The sequence below is a fragment of the Marmota flaviventris genome, chromosome X (assembly GCF_047511675.1).
Source record: "Marmota flaviventris isolate mMarFla1 chromosome X, mMarFla1.hap1, whole genome shotgun sequence".
NCBI classification, from domain to species: Eukaryota; Metazoa; Chordata; class Mammalia; order Rodentia; family Sciuridae; genus Marmota; species Marmota flaviventris.
The window spans coordinates 13,070,974-13,090,815 of NC_092518.1; the positions used below are offsets into that span (position 1 = coordinate 13,070,974).

At 41.9% G+C, this 19,842-nt stretch overlaps 2 protein-coding genes and 1 non-coding gene across 4 annotated transcripts in view; 1 reads left to right on the forward strand and 2 right to left on the reverse strand.

The window, feature by feature from the left end:
- Positions 1–14,794, reverse strand: part of Rs1 (retinoschisin 1) — a 31,339-nt gene extending 16,545 nt beyond the window's left edge. Inside the window, exons 1-3 of the mRNA XM_071606675.1 lie at positions 14,759–14,794; positions 14,000–14,166; positions 13,381–13,504 (exon numbers count right to left, since the gene is read on the reverse strand). Of these exons, the coding sequence (XP_071462776.1) occupies positions 13,381–13,504; positions 14,000–14,166; positions 14,759–14,794 (327 nt within the window). The remainder of the gene's footprint in view (positions 1–13,380; positions 13,505–13,999; positions 14,167–14,758) is intronic.
- Trnav-uac (transfer RNA valine (anticodon UAC)) lies at positions 13,668–13,740 on the reverse strand. The gene has a single exon. It is a non-coding gene; the product is annotated as a tRNA-Val (tRNA).
- A 72-nt stretch (positions 14,795–14,866) lies between the features above and the next one.
- Positions 14,867–19,842, forward strand: part of Ppef1 (protein phosphatase with EF-hand domain 1) — a 129,632-nt gene continuing 124,656 nt past the window's right edge. For both annotated transcript variants that reach the window (XM_071606021.1, XM_027927299.3), the window contains exon 1: positions 14,867–15,026. The gene's annotated coding sequence lies outside the window, so the exon portion shown is untranslated. The remainder of the gene's footprint in view (positions 15,027–19,842) is intronic.

Genomic DNA, 19,842 nt, shown 5'->3' on the forward strand with positions numbered 1-19,842 from the left:
GTGTCCCATTACAAAAAATAAATATTTAAAAAACATATTTGACAAGCTACTCTATAAATAATGTTGTGTCTTGCTTTCCTTTTCTATTTAACAGTAACAGTGTTAGGTTTTCTCTTATTACTTTTTCATCCTCCTCCTCCTCCTCCTCATTCCTGGTGTCTATCTAATGTACTACTCAGGAGTTGATACCCAGTTCCCTTACCATGTCATAGTTAGATTATTTAGGATTGGGACATTGTTTAGAAATTCCTTTTTAGGTTTTTCTATAATTTACAGGGAATGCCAAACCACAATTAAAGTGTAAATACTATATATAAATATGGGAAAACTGAAAGCATACAAAATTTAACACAAAACTGACATAAACTATCATCTCTGGAGTACAAATAAAGAGAATGAGTACATAATAAGTAGGAAAAGAGTTTGTGTATATTAATATAAACTGATTAAAGCTTCACTGTCCGGTGCAATAGCAACAATTTCCATGTGGTCATTGGAATTTAAAGTAGTCGAAATTGCCAGGGTGAGGTAGCACATACCTGTAATCCCAGAGACTCTGGAGGCTGAAGCAGGAGGATTGCAAGTTTGAGGCCAGCCTCAGCAATTTAGTGTGAGATCCTGTCTTAAATTTTTTTTTTTATTTTTTAGTTATAGGTGGACACAATATCTTTATTTTATGTAGTGCTGAGGATCAAACCCAGTGCCTCACGCATGCTAGGCGAGCGCTCTACTGCTAAACCACAACCCCAGCCCCTGTCTCAAAATTTAAAAAACTAAAAGAATGGCTCAGTGGGAAAGCATCCCTGGGTTCAATCCCCACAGGGGAAAAAAAAAAGTCATTAAAGTTAATGGGCTGGGGCTGGGGCTGGGGCTGTAGCTGTAGCTCAGTGGTAGAGCGCTTGCCTAGCACATGTGAGGCACTGGGTTCGATCCTCAGCACCACATAAAATAAATAAAATAAAGGTATTGTGTCTGTCTACAATTCAAAAAAATTTTAAAAGTTCAATTCCTTAATTGAACTAACCCATATTTCAAGTGACTAATAGCCACATGGGCTACTGTAATGGACAGTACAGATGCAGAACATTTCCATCATCACAGAAAGTTCCATTGGAGAGTGCTGTTTAAAGCTCAGAAAGGGCTCAGGAAATGCTACCCCCAAATACAGTCCCTTGGTAGATTGAGTATTTAAGCTGAAGGAAATTGAGAAAACTACAGAAGCAGGAAGGTCCCATTGATCTTCTTCTGCCCCTTTGCTCCTGAAATGAGTCACATAAATTCTCCTCACTTCTTTCTCCCCTGAAGTGGGCCATAGAAACTAAAATTTCCCTTGCTGCTCCTCCTCTGAAACAAGCCATAAAACCTAGGAAGGCCACTCTCTGACCTTCTCTACTAGACACCATCATTGGACAGGTGTTCTGCCCTATTCCCAGAAGGAAGGAATGTCACAAACAGGGATACCAAGAAGAATCTGAACAGCCCTTGCTAAGTTCCCCCCAGTTTATTACCATTATATCATATGTTTTTGTTTTCCAATTATTCTTCTGCATGACTATCCATACAAGTATACAGACTTCCCTATTCCTTCCTTCCTTCCTTTCTCTCTCTCTCCTTCCCTTCCTCCCTCCCTCCTTTTCTTTCTTTCTCTCTTTTTCCTTCTTTCTTTTTTTGGTACCAGGGATTGAACCCAGGGGTGCTTAACCACTAAATCACATCTCTGACCCTTTTTATTTTTTATTTTGAGAAAGGGTCTCACTAAGTTGCTTAGGGCCTCACTAAGTTGCTGAAGCTGGCTTCAAACTTGTGACCCTCCTGCCTCAGCCTCCTGAGCTGCTGGGATTATAGGTGTGCACCACTAGGTGTTTTTTTTTTTTTTTTTTTTTGTATTGTTGGGAATGGAACCCAGAGCCTTGAGTATCTAGGCAAGTGCTCTACCACTGCTCCACTCCCAGCTCAGGGTCTGAAGGCTCCTGTGCCATGTTAAACTTAGTAAGAAAATTTGTATGATTTTCTCTTACTGGTCTGTCTTTGTTATAGGGAGTCTTGGCCATGAACCTTACAATGAGTGAGGAAAGGGTCATTTTTCTCCAGGTTAGCACCAAAGCTCCATTTCCCATTTATTTTAAAATATATTTTTAGTTGTCAATGGACCTTTATTTATTTCTATGTGGTGCTGAGAATTGAACCCAGTGCCTCACACATGCTAGGCAAGTACTCTGCCACTGAGCCACAACTCCAGCTCACCCATTTCCCATTTTTTGGGGGGGTGCTGGGGATTGAACCCAGGGCCTTGTGTATGTGAGGTAAGCACTCTACCAACTGAGCTATACCCCCAGCCCCCCAACTTCCCATTTTTGACCAGATTCCTTTATTTCTTTTCTGACTATAAAGTAACATTACCTATTATAAAAGTGCCAAACAAAACCTGAGTGTAGAAAATGGGAAGTAAAAGTCCTTCCTTTAACTACTTGGCTATTTAAAAAGTGAATCTGATGCCCACAAAAAGCTTTTAGATTGAGAGTCTCATCTCTTCCATCATAATGATAAAAGCTATCATTGAAAAAATACATTTTTACCCATTCTGTGACCACTTTAGTGTGTTCACTGTGAGTCTGGCAGTCTACTAGAGCTTGGGCCTTCTGAAATAGAAGCCTCACTGTGCTGACAAGGGTCTTCGGGACATTCAGAAGAAAGACTGATGCACAAGGTGACATTTCATGTCATGCACAGGGTGTGATTGGGAGTCAGGGGAGCATATCTCTTAGCCTGGGAAGATTCAGGGCCAGCCCGCACCTGTGGCCACCACACTCCTGTCTTTCCTAGGCCCTTGTTCCACTAGTTACTCACCTGCTATGGGTTGAATTGATCCTCTCAGGTAGCAATGAAGGTTAAGGAGCGCCATCTTGGTGGACATCTGCCTTAGTACTTGCTATGGTCTGGATGTTTGTGTCCCTCCAAAATTCACACTTGAAACCTATTCATCAAATGGCAGAGCCTATGGGAAGTGATTGGGCTCCATCCTCATGAATGGCATTAGTGCTCTTATAAAGGAGTTCCCAGAGAGCTAGCTTGTCTCTTCTACCATGTGAGGACACAGTGAGAAGGTATCACCTATGAATCAGAAAGCAGGCCCTTGCTGGACATGAAATCTGCTAGCACCTTGATCGTGGACAATCTAAGTTGCTTAGGGCCCAGAACTCTGAGAAATACATTTCTATTGTTATAAATCACCCAGTTTATATATTGTGTTATAGATGACCAAACAGACTAGGATAGTTCTGTGGTACAAAGCTCTGTACTGGCAAAAGAAGTTACTAATAATGTATTTTCAAATCCAATGGACTTTTCCCAACATTGACCTTCTGTCTTCACACTGCTGTGTTGGGTACTGTTAGTCCCTCACATTTTCCTTTTGTTTCTACTCTCTGGATAACCTGTTTCCTTTGAGAGCTTGACTTAGTCCACCCTATAAATGATGCTAAACCTAGTTCATGCACTAAATGGCTGATTGAATATCTCCCTGTAGATGTCCTTTGCTGTCTAAAACTGGACCCAACTAAGTATTGGCAAGGAAGGCCAGGGATCAACCCAAACTCTCATATGTTGCTGTTGGAGCATAAAGTAGTTTAACCTCTTTGGATAATAGTTTGGCTATTTATTTAGGTACTAGGGATTGAATCCAGGGGTGCTTAACCACTGATCAACATCCCCAGCCCTTTTTTATATTTTATTAGAGACAGGGTCTTAACTGAATTACTTAGGAACTCACTAAGTTGCTGAGGCTGGCTTTGAACTCATGATCCTTCTCCCTCAGCCTCTTGAGCTGCTAGGATTGCAGTTATGCATGACCACACCCCACTCAGTTGGTCAATTTAAAGCTGAACATATATGTGCTCTATAATCTAGTGATTCCACTCCTAAATGGTTACCAACCATAAATACATATATGTATTCTCCAAAAAACCAAAAGCATGTACAAGACTATTCATAGCAGTTATTTGTAATACCCAAAGCTGGAAAAACTCGACTGTCCATCAAGAGTAGAGTGAATACATCATGATATATTCTTATAATGGAACACTATACTTCAATGAAAATTGATAATCTATAAGTACATGACATAATATGGATACATCTCACAATACTAAGTGAAAAGTCAGATGCTAAAGCAGATACACCATGTGAATCTTTAAAAGTATAAGAACAGGCAAAAATAATCCATGCCATTAGATATTAGGATACTGGTTGCACTTGGGGCAGGCAGTGGTGGGGAAGAACCTCAATGGGGGCTGGTCAAGATATATTCCTTAACCCAGATGTTTGTTCCATGGGCATGCTCAGTGGTGAAAATTCACTGAGCTATATATTTATATGTATTCTTTTGTGTTTGTTATACTTCAATGAGGATTTTTTGTTGTTATTGTTCTGGGGATTGAACCCAGTAGTGCTTTGCTACTGAGATATATCCCCAGCCCTTTTATTTCGAGACAGAGTCTTGCTAAGTTGCTGAGGGCCTTACTGACTTGCCAAGGATGGCCTCCAACTTGTGATCCTGCTGCTTCAACCTCCTGAATTGTTGGGATTGCAGGCATACACCACTGTGCCCAGTAGAGAAGGATTTTTTTAAAAAATTGAACTGATATAGCTCCTTCCTCAGACCATTCTTGCTCTATTTCTTATCCTGGTGACCAGCTCCACCATCCACCTGTTCAGAGACCTGGGTTTCATCTTAGTCTCCTAAACCCCCATATCCAATGGCTACTGAGGGTGTTCTGTCCTCTCCATTCCACTTCCTGCTTTTAGGCTACCCCCTCCCCTGGGTACTTTTTTTTTCTTTTTCTTTTTCTTTTTTTTTTTTTGTTAGTACTGGGCATTAAACCCAGGGGGCACTTAACACTTAACCACTGAACCACATCCTCAGCCCTTTTTATTTTTTATTTCGAGACAGAGTCTTGCTAAGTTGCTTAGGGCCATTCCTAAGTTGCTGAGGCTGGCTTTGAACTTGCAATTCTCCAGCCTCCCAAGCTGTTGGGCCCTGGGATTGTAGGTATGTCCCCTGGATACACTTGCTGTTAACGACAGCTGCTGCCTCATTCATCCTCCCTGCTGCCAATGTGACATAATGAAATTCTTCTGTTCAACGCTTTGGTAGGTCGCCCTGACAGGGTTGGAGTGCCACCTCTGATATTCAGTAGTATCTCTCCATTTCCTCATCCCTAAAATGAACATAACAACACATCTCCAAGTTTATCTTCTGCACTCTGTACTTGATGCCCTTGTTCAAAGAATTTTTTTTTCACCTCAAATCCCCCCTGCCCCCAGCAACTTCTCTGCCTGCTTATCCCCTTTTCTGTCCCCCAACTCAGCCCCTGCTCTGGTTTTTGTTCCCATCGTGCTCTTGTTCACAGGTTTATATAAGCACCTGTATGATTGTAGAATTTGATATAAAAGATGGCTAATAGTGACTTACTCCAGAGCATTCATTCATTCAGCTAATATTTATTGAGTGTCTACTATATTCCAGGCCCAACAATATAGCAGAAAAACACCTGTACTCATAGAGCACCTGCCCCATCGTGTGTGTATGTTGGAGGGGATGAATTAATGAATGAACAAACAAAATATATAGCATGTACAATAATGATGACTACTATGGAGAAAAATCAAGTTGCTTAGGGCCATCAAGTTGAAAAATAAAGTTGCTTAGGGGGAGGGGACAGGGGCTGGTACTTTTTGGCTTAGAGAAGCCCTCACTGAAAGGTAATGTTGGAGCAAAGACCTGAAGAAGTGGGATGCCTGTCCAGGGCAAAGCATTCAGGACAGAGGGCGAGCAAGTGCAAAGCCTTTGAGGGTGTGTGTTCGGCCTGTTCTGGAAAGAACGAGGAGACTCTGAGGTTGAAACCAGAGCATAGTAAGTTTTAGGAGATGAGGTCAGGGAAGGGCCGGGGGGGGGGTGCAGTTTGTGCCGGGTGTTGTGGGCCATGTGATGGAGGACTTAGGCTACTGAGTGAGACATTGGAGGGATCTGGGGAGAGGAGGGACATGACTGACTGTGGGTTCAAAGGCTTCCTCTAGCACCTTGTTGTAGGCTAGACTGATTGGGTTAAGGGTAGAAACAAGACCAGTTAGTTGTGAGGCAAGTACAGTCCTCTAGGCCAGGGCTGATGGTGGTTTGACCCAGGGTAATGGCAATAGAGTGATGAGAAGTGGCCACTGCTGACTGTACTTAAAATATCGTGCAGATAGGATTTCTGACAGATTATATGTGCAGTGTGAAAGAAAGAGGAGCTTGAGGCCTGAGAAGTGGGATCATAGAAATGCAGTTTACTAAAAGGGAAGAGATTCCAGTGGGGACAGTGATTCGGAGAGGATGGGGTAGAGGATGTTCCATTTGGGACACAGTAAATTTGAGAAGCCTAAGGAACACCCAAATGTTAAGATTGAGTGAACAGCTAGATACAAGCTTTTGGAGATCAGGGGGAAGTGCAGAAAGGCAGGGTGGTGCTCTGTGCTTTTCAGAGTTAATGTCTACATAAGCACATAACCTCAGTCTCATAGTTTGTCATCAACAAATACAGAGTAAATAAGCAATTAGCATCTGGGTTGACTTGGAGGTTGTGAATCCAGGAGGTATTCCGCTCAACCCTCATCTTCAAGAGATGCTGGGTGTGGCTGGGTGTTGGGGTGCACTCCTGTAATCCTAGTGGCTCTGTAATCCAGCCATTTTGGAGGCTGAGGTAGGAGGATCTCAAGTTCAAAGCCAGCCTCAGCAATTTAGTGAGGCCCTGAAAAATTTAGCAAGACTGTGTCACAAAAAAAAGGGGGGGGGGCTGGGGATGTGGCTCAATGGTTAAGTACCCTTGGTTTAATCCCCGGTATCAAAAAAAAAAAAAATCAAGACTCTCTTTTGGAGGGACCAAAGGTGAGAGGTGACGGTACTGGAGCCGTTTCCACATTTTGCAGAAATGAAGCCGAAGGCAAAAAGGAAAACTGGTGTTGGGGGTGGAGGGGGACTCAGCTTCAGTCTACCTGTGGAGAGGACGAGGCCTGAAAAGAAGGCCTGCTTTCACAGTCAGTTCCTGTGCTCCAGCAGATTTTGGGTTGGTTCCTTGCCTTTCTTTCCTCCCAGGGTCCCCTCCCCAGAAAGCTTTTGTCTGTAGGCAGCCTGGGATTCTGAGGTGCCAGATCCTTATGGAAATGAGCAGAGAGAGAAGGAACAACAAGCATTTTACAGGAAACACTTTCACCAAGGGAGCAGCGACTGGCTGCTGCAGCCCCCCCCCCACCCCAAGTGATTTAATCACCAAAAAATAAAAGCTAAAGAACAAGAGCAAAAGCATTTTTTGACTATAACAATTATCATACCAGAAAACAACATTGTTGGAATGAGAAAAAAAAATCAGCCTTTAACAGGAACATAGTAAAAGATTTTGATTATGTAGTTGCATATTTTTCTGCCTACTCGATTGTTTTTGTGATTCTCCCACATTATGAGAGATGTCTGCCACTTGCCCATCTTTGATTTGTACAATATGAGCTCATTGTACCCTTTTGCCCCAAGGGCCACTCCACTGGGGAAAGTCTTGTTCCCATAGCAAGAAAATTCAAGAAAGGCATGCCTATTTCTCCAAAAATCCCTTGCAAGGGAAAAAGAGTATGTTAGAGACACACATAGACTATTTTAGTTTCTTTGATTGGGTATCACTAAATACAGAGCATCCTTTCCCATGGAAACACGAAAGTAAGGAGAAAAGCATAAAACTGTGAATGATAAAAACTGTCTGTAACCAGCTTCTATTCTACTTGAGAAACAAGACTATGACACAGGAGAAACATAGTCAGCTGCAGCAATGTTCCTCTTGGGAAGAAGAAAGAAGGAAATTGCTCCTAGTGTGAATGTGTTACTATCTTCAGCAACAGGCATATTCATATGTAATTCTATTATTGTTCATGCTTCAACACATATGAACCTTAAAGACATATGCTAAGCAAAAGACAAAAAGACCACATGTCGCACCATTCCATTTTAATGTAATATCCAGAAGAGGCAAATGTCTAGAGACATAAAGTAGATTTATGGTTGCCAAAGGCTGGGGGAAATTGGAGACTGGGGAGTGATTGGTTAATGTTTGGGGTGATGAAAATGCTCTAAAATTAGAATGTGTATGCCACAAATCTGTAAACATATTAAAAATGATAGAATTGCACCCTACAAAGGATGACTTTTTTTAAAAAATATTTTTTAGTTGTCAATGGACCTTTATTTTATTAATTTATATGTGGTGCTGAGAATCAAACCCAGTGCCTCACACAAGCGCTTTACCACGGAGCTACAGCCCCAGCCCTAAAAGAATGACTTTACTGGTATGCAAATTACATCTAAATAAAGCTGCTTTTCACAAAAATCTGCAATCTCTGATGGTTGGCACACCAGCAAAGGGGACACATTCATATGGAAGATGGAGCTGGAGAGCTTTGTTGTTGTTTTTATACAATAAGCATGACCAAGTCATGGACTAATGTGTTTTAATAGGATAGATGTTTTAAAAATCATATTGGCATAGAATCCAAAATGTGCAATGGAAGATAAAAAGAATCCTGACAGTTCTATGATATAGATGGGGCCTTACTATGAGGATGTGTGCATTCCCAAATGAACCTTCATCCAGTGCATAAGCAGAGTCAATCCATTGACCTCATTTCACTACATAAAGGAGCCACCACCGTGGAACAACAGAAACAACAAAGAGCACATTAGATAAGGAATCGTTGTCTTTGGGTTCCCAGTTGTGCAATGGAATGCATCTTTCCTCTGTGTGTTGGCCATGTGTCCATCTGGATTCTAAACTGATTTAGGACAGTAATTGTGTCCTGTATTTTTCCTGTCTCCTGGAGTATCCCTCTGGCTCAGGGGAGAGCACACAGGAGATTGCCAAACCATGCTGGTCATTTTTGGCTGGCTGGTTTCCTTCCAGGTGGTGTGAGGATGGAGGGCCTGGGTTAGGTGGGTAAGTACATTAGGTGGGTAAGCCTTCCCACCTGACCACATTCCCTTCCACCTGGACAGATGGTATCTCTGCTCTTCCTGGACATTTCTGGAGTTCCCCACCCCTGAATAAAAATTGGTAAGTAATAGAATAAGATGGACTGTTATCTTTGTGCCTCCCATTTTATTATGATATCCAGGCCTAATTTTAAAATGTATTGGTAAACTTTTAGAGGACTTCTTCGCATTTGGGGGTCATGGAGCAGGGTTGACAGACTTGACAGACTCAGCACCGTGAAAGCAACAAGAATCAGCCCGGCATGTCAAGTTCTTTCAAAATGTTTGCCCACAGCACATACTCAAGCATGGGTTCTTAGAGAAACGAATGAATCTCAATGCCAACCATGAAAAGGAGAAATCTAAGGGTGAGCCCCGTGGATGTCTGAGAATCCTAAGTATTTGGATCTAATCCTCGACTCAGATCTTGTTGAGCAAAGAGCGAGGAGTAAAAGAAAAACAAAATCCCCAAAGCATCTTAAAGCATTAAGAATTACTGGGACAAGGGGGATGTAGCTCAGTGGTAGAGCATTTGCCTTGCACGCACAAAGCCCTAGGTTTTATGCTAGGTACCAAGGAATGAAAGTTATTGGAACAAGTTGCTGCCTCTGAATTGCAAGGAGGAAAACCCCTTGCAACAGAAAATTGGTTAAAACAATCCCTATTTAGAAATATATCTTGGGGGGGGGCTGTGGCTGTGGCTCAGTGGTACAGCACTTGCCTGGCATGTGTGAGGCACTGGGTTCGATTCTCAGCACCACATAAAAATAAAGGCCCACTAACAACTAAAAAAATATTTAAAAAAAGAAAGAAATATATCTTGGGGTTTTCAAAATGACTTTGGGATTATGTTTTTCTCAAGTCTTTCCAAATACTGAGAAATGTGATTAAATAACAAAAGTCACAAGACTGGGGATTCATGAAAGTGGATTCTCTATCATTAAAATACAGTGAAAGAGTAGGAAGGAAAATGTCAGCCAGGAATCCCGATGCTTCTTGTGTGTTTCATCTTGTCTGTCTACCAGGTCACTTGCAGAGAAGAGGGATCTCCCCCTCTCTGCCCTCCTTCTTTATTTCCTATAAAACTCGCAAATACACAATGACTGCAAAGAAGACATTCAGTTTCTATTATCCAAATGAACCCGACAAGGAGTTCTGAGTGGATGGCTACTTCAGAATTGAGAGAGAGATGAGAGTAATATTTCTAAGATTGAGAGAGAATTTAAAAGTTCAATTGGATGACATTTTAGAGACTTGACTTTAGTTTGTTTGTTTTTTTTTTTTCTTGTTTAAGCGCATCACCCCAACCAGGGCTGCATTAAGAAATTTTAAAATGATGGAGTGTACTGCGTCTTTGGGGTTTCTTAACTCTCAGTTGGATTATGCTTTTTATTAGATTCCAGTGGTACTTGGCGTGTTATGTTAATCCATATTTAAACTAGGGTGACCTTACGTCCCAATTTGCTCAGGACAGTCCTGGTTTACACCTGTTGTCCCAGCAGAATTATTAATAGCATCCTTCTCTACCTTAGCATACCAGTTTGGAAGATTAAAATTCTAAAATCACACTATGACTCCTAAAACTATTCTAGAGTATAGCATGCCTTTCATTAATCATTGCAATTTGTAGCTACTTTATACAATATCTGAGGCCCTTTCTTCTTCTTTTTTTTTTTTTTAGTATTTATTTTTTAGTTGTAGTTGGACACAATACCTTCATTTCACTTATTTATTTTTATGTGGTGCTGAGGATCGAACCTAGGGTCCCGCATGTCCGAGGCGAGTGTTCTACCGCTGAGCCCCAGCCCCAACCCAAGAGAGCCTTTCTTCTTTCTGTTGGATCCTTTAAACTTTAGAAGGCTCCTCACAGAACCAGAGAGCCAGTGGCAAGCTGGGCATGGTGGAACACGCCTATAATCACAGCAACTTGGAAAGCTGAAGCAGGAAGATGGCAAGTTTGAGGCCAGCCTCGATAATTTAGGGAAACTGTCTCCGAATAAAAAATAGAAAGGGTTGGGGATGTAACTCAGTGGCAAAGCACCACTGGGTACAGTCCCCAGTATCAAAAAAGAAAAAAAAAAAAAAAACAGAAGCAAGCCAGTGGCAAGACAATGACAATCATATTCAACACAAAGACAACTGTTGTTCATTAATAACACCTTAATGAACATGTGTTGTTAATTAGTGATTTTTGTATTATTCAGGTTGTATTTCTATTTATCAACTATATTATAAATTAAATTGTATTATTATGTATTATTAAACATGCCAATGGCTGAATCGCACATACCTTCATAGCCAAAGAGAAGTAATAACAAGAAGCCTTCTATCTTGCGTGGCATTTTCCCTTGTCCTTGGCGGCAGCTCTACCTTCCTGAAGTGGGGAGCTTGCCCAGGAGGAGGAGATTAACTTGAGCACCAGCCTCATTAAGCATCTTATTCCATTTAGTTCTTAGGTTTTAGCTGAGTCCCATCAAGTTAACCCACATAGTTACCTGCCTCAACAAGGAAGTCTCAGAGACAATACTAAAGTCAACTGAGGTTGGTTTAACAAGGAAGATACTGGTTTTATTCTATCTTTAAATGTTAAGGGAAGGAATGGAGGGAAATAGAAACTAGAATCCTAAGACTCAGCTCTTCATCTGTTCTCTGTTATTGTCTTCTAGTGGGTGACCTTGAGCAATTTTCTGCCAAATAAGTCCTAACATTCTTGAATGGTATGAAAATGCCACTGAATCACCTCTCACAAAGCAACTTGGTGTCATGTTCATACTATTCACTCAGGAAAATACTAAATTTGGTGGGGGAGACAGTTACACACAAAGCTGTTTAATGCTGTGTTACTTATAATAATAAAATTGAAAACAAATCAAAGTGTGCAAGGTTAGGGGACTGGTTAAGCAAATTAGGAAAGGTAGTAAAGCTGGGGAGGGTTAAGAACATGGATTTCCAAATTACACTGGATGCAAATCCTAGTTCTACCATTTGCTGTGAACTTAGAGCAAATTTCTCATCTGTATGATAATGATAATAATGCTTCATTCATACAGTTATTTTGGCTTAAATGGAATAATATCTGATGGTGTTCATTTGTAATCCTAACTATTCAGGAGGCTAAGGCAGGAGGATCACAAGTTTGAGGCCAGTTTCAGCAGCTTAGTGAGACCCTGTTTCAAAATAAAAAAAAACTGGGGATATAAGAACTGGGGATAGAACTGGGGATATAACTCAGTGGTGGAGTGCCATGGGTTCAATTCCCAGTAAGGGTGGTAGTGGGGAGTGATGATATATACAAAGTACTTAGAATAGATCAGGTAGGGGGTGGTCTAGTGGTAGAGCTTTGCTTTAGCATGTGCAGGACCCTAGAATTGATCCCCAGTATAGCAAAACCAAAACAGAACACTTAGAACAGTGCCTGCCATACTTACCTATCATTGTTACATAGCCATTAAGAATTGGGTTGATAAGGAGCTCCAGGTGTGGCTCAATGGTAGAATGTGTGCTTAGCCCAGGGTTCATATTTCCCAGCACTCCTAAAAAATTGATGGAAGGAAAAATGAAGTAACCACTCCCTTGATGGGTGTAGAGCTTCAGTTTTGCAAAGTGAAAAGATGCTGATCTGTTTCACAACAACGTGAATAGGCTTAACATACCAATGTGAATAGTACATAAAAACTGTATACTTAATGGTTAAGATGGCATTTTAAAGGAGAATTGAATTGATTGTTAATGACAGGGACAATCATGTTATACTCGAATTACAAAAAAGTAACGAATTTATGTACTGTATAAGCAGAACTATGTGGGAAAATGCTGAGAAAAACACAGTTTTCCCTTCCTCTTTTAGTTCTTTGCCATCACCATCCCACCTGTAGCCTACATCCTCAGTACCCAAGGCTCAGACACCTTTCTCTTATTCATTTTATCAAAGATGAGAAAAGCCAAAAACAAAACACCTCTCCCCACCCCGTAAAGGAAACAGTAATGAAATATTAAAGAGGAGCACAAAAGCAACTAGGCAAATGTTTGGTCATTCAATAGGCACTTATTGGATGTCTATAGAACTGGCTTTTATTCTATACTATGTATGGATTCATTAAACAGATGAATGTGTATTCCATTAATCCCACTGCTGTCTTAAAAACAAAAGGACTATATTGTCCCCCTGCTTTGTATTTTAAAGTTGACCGAAATATTAAACCTTCAATCATAATCATAATCAACCTTTAATAATTCAACCGCAGTCAAATCGCTGCTTTACTGTTACATTTTAGTTGGAGGTTTTGTGTGGAGCCGGCCTGTCCTGGCTCCAGGGAAAGCGCCCCGCCGGGGAGTACCAGGAGAGGTCGGATAGGGTCCAGCAGAGACCTTGGCTCCGCGCCGCCTTCACCCTCTGCTATTTCGCGAGTCTGGCAACTGCAGCCGCGATCTTGAGGAATTGGAGAGGTTTTCATTTCGTTTCTGTGATGAAAGAATGTCAAAAAAATTTTAAACGAATAAAGGATAGATAAGGAGAAAAACACTTTTTTTTTTTTTTTTTTTTTTTAGTGGATGTTATTTTGTTTTGTCTTTTTTTAGCCAGAATGCTCAATGGATATAAAAATCAAGAACTTCTTCTTAGTTATGGTTCCACTGGGGCTCGAACCCAGGACCTTCTGCGTGTAAAGCAGACGTGATAACCACTACACTATGGAACCTCCACGCAGGCCCGGAGCGTTAGTTGTCTATTCATAGTCACATCAAACCCAGCGCCTCCCTCACCCCCCCGGAACCCCGCCCCTCCGCCGTGGTTCCGCCCCGCCCCCGAGGCACAAGATTAGCTTCTGGATCTTCGCCGGCAGCTTCGGAATTTGAGCTGCTTCAGCCGCTCAGCACCTCAGACTTTCGGCCGCCTGTAACCAGGGCTAAGCCGGGACTCGGTCCCTTCCTCGCTGAGAATGCTGGCCCCCTAATTACCTGTCCCCAAACTTTCCCTCAGCCGAAGCGTCGGCAAGGTGGTCCGACGGGCAGAAGTGCGCCCTGCTGGGGCACTGCTCCTTCTGACAGCTTCGCAGAACTCGTGAAGGACCGGTACTTTCCCATTTTCCCCCACAGGCAAACTGAGCCTGGGTGACCCGACTGACCTGCCCCGTCAGAAGTCAGAATGTTGCCGCTTCCGGCAGCTTTGGAGACACTGAGGCAGGAGCAGGGAGGACAGGAGCTAAAGAGTTGGCAGCGCGGGGCTCGGAGGTGGGGCGCCATTTTTATGATGGCGTCTATTGTGCCTGGGTTGAAAAAGGCCACTGGTTAGTTAGTGGGCTCCTTGCCCGAGGGTACGGGCCTATTACTCTCCTCTAACCTTATCCCAGCATTCCTCCCTTTTCGAAGCCGCAGAGGGGATGAAAACCGAAGGCCTTGCCTTCAGTCCCTTTGGGTTAGGGTCAGGGGTGGTGCTGGTGTAGACAGGCCACCTGAAGCATGATTTCAGGTGCCCAGTGTAAGATGAAAATGGCAGGTCCCGTTTTTATAAGTTAGGAAGATTTTCAAACCTCGACAGTAAAGCATTAAATCCAGCGTGGGGGCCTTGTGGGATTGCAGATGGCAGTTCCTGACCCTACAGCTGTGTTTCTAGAACTATGGTCCCAGTAAGATGCTGCGATCCGTCGCCTCAAAGGACTCCCACATGGTTTCCCACATGGTCTCACTTCTTGCTTTTCATTGTTAGTGTCATTTTGCCTTCTCCAGGGCTTCTGGGTGGATCTTCACCGCCATCATAGGATTGCTCACCACCTGCAATCTTGAAAACCCACTAAAAAACACGGTGGTTGCGGGGAGGAGCGCATCTTAAGCACCCTGGTGGATTTGAGCTGTAGGTGGCAGGTGTTCTTTTCCCTGGCGTCTTCCTCCGAGGCTGGCAGGATGATGAAGAAATGATACTGATGATAGGAAAGCAATTCCCTTCAACCAACTCCTGTTTTCCTGAGAAAGCCCGTGGAAGATACAGGTGGGTGGAATGAACACTACGTGGAGGTCATGATCTGGATTTTAGTTTTGTTGTAGCTACTCACCAGCTGTATACTCTTGAGCTAGCCAATTCACCTTCCAAGTCTCAATCTTTTCCTCTGTGAAATACTACCACTTTCCCCTCTGGCTCTAAATATTATCCCCATTTACCATGTAGAAGAATGGAGGCAGTTATTTGCCCAATGAATTTTTCCCCCCATAGAACTAATTAGAGGCAAGCTTGCAGCTAGTGCCTGTTTTATCTAGTACCCAGTTTTCCTGTGTCCTCAGTTTCCTGTAATATTCTTTACAGGGTCTCCTTACAGTCTTCCTTTTTGTTGATATATTTCAGGAGACCTCTTGAGTACTTGTTGCCTAGAGTGTGAGCCTTGAGATGACCATGAGTGGCCAGCCACTAACTGGAGAATGAATTCATAAAAGCTCCATGTTTCCTGCTAGTTATTGAGCTGTAATGACTGCTGGGGAACTCCGTAAATATGTCCTATTTCCAAGCCCCTATCAGTCCAAAACAAGGTTGCCAAGAATTGGCCCTAAAATTGTACCCACTAGTTGTGTGGTTTGTATCTCCAGGGAATGCTTTGCTCTCCCTTCAGCTTTCTGTTTGCCAAATGCAAGCTTTGGCCAAATTCCCATACTTAAAATCCATGTAGAAAAGAAGCTGCCCCTCTAATGCATTCAACACAGGTTTCTGCCTTTAGTAAAAAACAAAACAACAACAACAACAACAAACCCTTTTGTTTCTTTTCTCCATTATGGCCAGAAGGGAGACTTTAGTTCCATTCTTCATGCCCCTCTGAAGTGTAGTCACAATGTCTATTATTAGGAAAGTACAATATGGCTTACAAAGCACTTTCACATACATTCCTGGCCAGGAGCCCTATGAGGTAACCATGGTAAGTATTACTATCACCATTTTTCATTGAAGAAGTTATGTTGAGTTGGAATGACTTGCCTGTTACCTTTCAGCTGGTGAGTAGCAGGCCTTGGTTTATATTAAGCCTAGTGATACCTGATTGTGCAAGGCCCAAGCCTATAAAGACTACATGTTTATTGCCTTAAGAGTGGCATTGGTTTTTTGTCTTATTTTGTATGCATGCTAGCAAGGCAGTGGATACCGTTTGTTTTTTTGTTTTGTAATTTTTAAACAAAATCCTCAAAAGTAGGAACCATAAGTCTGTTAGAAACAACTATTGATGACTTTTACCTTGAAACCGTTGAGAGGGATAATGCTTCAGATGGCCAGCTTTGCCTTGCACTTCTGTCTGTTTAGTCAGATTTGTGAGGCCTGACACACCCAGATATACCCTCGTGCATTTGAACAAGTATAAGAAAAATACATGAGCAAACTAATACATGAAGACCAGAAGCCACTTCAGACTTTGAGTTCACTGATTTCTCAGGTGTTTAGTGTTGTTTCACCAGTGTTTGGCTTCACTGATAGAGGTAACTTGACCAAAGAAACTGCGGTCCCAAACATTGAGTTTAGTTAAGAAGCCTAGTTTACCTGATATCATTTAGAAACTGTTGTATTGCAGCTCAATATATTCAAAATACCTTGAAACTATCCTATTGTGATAGACATTTTGGGGGTGTGTGTGTGTGTTTTGCAGTACCGGGGATGGAAACTGGGGCCTACTGCATGCTAGACAAGCACTCTACCACTGAGCTACATCCCCAGTCTAATATTTGTTTGTTTTTGCCACCTACCTTTTCACAGTCTCCTTCAACCTCCTGTACCTCCTCTCCCAACCTGGGTTACAGCTTATTACCATGCTTTCTATTTCAGTGGATAAAGTAAAAATGGAAGCAATCAGAAGAGAATGTCCACAGAAACCCACCTGTCTGTGTCTGTGGCTTCATACTTCTCTTCTTCATTTATCTCTCCCTCTGTCTTCTTACTCGGCTCAAATTCTGTGGTCATTTTTATCACACACTTGTTTGCCCCCCTCATTGCTTCCTTATACTTGCTGGCAAAACCACAATCTGTTAAATGAAACTCTCTTTTCTGTGCTTCTGGATATGGCTCAAGAAAAATCCACATCCAGGCCGACTGGTTTCACATCAAATTCACCACTACTTGCTTTAGGTGAGCTCTGCAGCCCAGTTTCATGACCACTTCTCGTGGCCATTTATTTTTTACCTCCTACAGTATAGTTTCATATCTTTCTTCCTCAACCTCCTGTACCTCCTCTCCCAATATGGGTTATAGCTTATTACCATGCTTTCTATTTCAGTGGATAAAATAAAAATGGAAGCAATCAGAAGAGAACGTCCACAGAAACCCACCTGTCAGTATCTGTGGCTTCATACTTCTCTTATTCCTTTAGTTCAGGGTGTCTCTATCACAGCTCTGTGGGTTGTGACTGGGTAACCCCCTTGTGTGGGCTGTCCTGTGTATGTTTTGCAGCATCCTTGGCCTCCAGTCAGTAATACCTGTGGCACCCATATATGAATACCCAGTTGTGACAACCCAAAATGTCTGCTGGAGGGAGCAAAATCTTGTGGGGGCTATTTGGCAATGTCTGGAGATATTTTTGTTTATTGTGACTTGGAGGGGGTGCTATTGGCTTCTAGTGGATAAAAACAAAGGATGCTACTTTATATCCTGCAATGCACAGAAGAGTTCCCCACAACAAAGAATTACCTGGCCTCAAATGTCAGCAGCACCCAGTTGAGAAACCCTGTTCTAATTGGATTATTTGCATTTCTAATGCCTGCTCTGGCCCACCTGCTCTTGCGTACTCTAGGAACTCACTACAACAATTTCCTACTCTTCTATATAAATCCCCCCACCCCATATTGGATCACTCCCATTGGCACACAGACCTAATCTCTTTTTTTTTTTTTTTAAATTAGTTATTGATGGACCTTTATTTATTCATTTATACATGGTGCTGAGGATCAAACCCAGTGCTTCACACATGCTAGGCAAGTGCTCTACCACTGAGCCACAACCCCAACCAACACGTAATCTCTTAATCCCATTTCTCCTCTAGCTATTTCCATTTCTCTGCTCTCTTTTATAGGAAAAATCTGCTGCTTGTTTTTGGTGCTCTTTTCAGTTCTGTTCCCTGCACTGGCACTTGCTTGTACCATTCCTCTAGTCCATATCACCAGGGACTTCCAAATTGCTACACAGAATAGTCCTCTTTCATCATCTTATTTGATCTACTAGTAAAATTTCTTTTTTTTGTGTGTGATACTGGATATTGAGCCCAGGGGTACTCCACGACTGAGCTATATCCCCAGCCTGTTTTATTTTGAGACAGGGTCTAGCTAAGTTGCTGAGGCTGGCCTTCAATTTGTGATCCTCCTGCTTCAATCTTCTGAATAGCTGGGATTATAGGTATGCACCACCATCCCAGACTATTAGCAGCATTTCAGTCAATCACCCTTGTTTTTGAAACACTTTTATCTCTTTGTCCTTTGAACATAGCTATTTTCCTTAAACTTCATTCTTAACCCCCAATGACCTCATTCAATCTAATGGCTTTAAATACCATCTATTTATACCAAATGTATATCTCTAGTCCAGACTTTTCTCAAACTGCATATTCAATATCTCCATTTAGATGTCTAATAGGAATCTTAAACCCATTATGTCTGCATCTAAACTCCTTATCTCTACTCTCTAAACCTGCTCCTCTTTCAGACTGCCTTATCTCAGATAATGGTAACTTCACCTTTCCAGTTATTTACACCTAAACATTAGAATCATACTAGATTCTTCTCTTTTTCTCATAACCCAGATGTAATCTCACTAGCAAATCATATTGGCTCCATCTTCCAAATCCATCTAGAATGTAATGGCTTTCTACAGTCTCCCTTGCTATCATCTAATCAAAGCCACTATCGCATTTTTCCTGGATCATTGCCAGTAGTCCCATATCCTGGCTGCCCAGCCTCTGTGCTTTTCTTCCTACAGACAATTCACATAATAACCAGAGAGTCCTTTTAAAATCTGAGTAAAATCTTGTCAATCCTTTGTGCAAAAACCCTTCACTGGCTCTCTACCTTAACTAGAATAAAAGCCAAGCCTTACAGTGGCCTTCAGGGCCCTACCTGACCTGAACTCCTCACCCATTATCATTCTGATTATATATCCTATTACTCTGCCTTTTCTTTTATTCCATTCCAGCCACCCTTGCCTGCTTGTTGTTCTTAAAATAAACTAGGCCTTCTGGGCCTTTATACCTACTGCTTACCGACCCTTGAATATTCTTCCCTTAGATCACCCCATTGTTTGTCTTCTCACCTCATTCAAGTATTTACCCAAATAATTTCTCAGTGGGTCCTTTCCTGATTCCATTTTGATTTTTTTTTTTTTTTTAGTTGTAGATGGACACAGTACATTTATTTATTTATTTCTGTGTGGTGCTGAAGATCGAACCTAATGCCTCACACATGCAAATCGAGCACTCTACCACTGAGCCACAACCCTAGCCCTGCTGATTTCCTTTAAAATTGCTATTATTCCTTTCCATTCACCCTAGAAACTCAGTATCTCTCTTTCCTGCTTATTTTTCTTTGTAGCACATAGCACCAACTAAATTTTTAGATGTTTACTTATTTTGTTGATTGTCTTTCTCCATCCTCAACTAGAATGAAAGCTCTATGAGGGCATGGGTTTGGTTTTGTTTGCTGCTATACTCCATAGAGCCTAAATAGTTATTACTAGCATATACTAAATTCTTAATAAATACATCTAGAATAAATTTGTCAGTATTGGGGGGTGACTCAAGCCAGGTCAGTCAGTTCCAATTATAGCGAATCCTTGAGCTTTTGCATGAATTCCT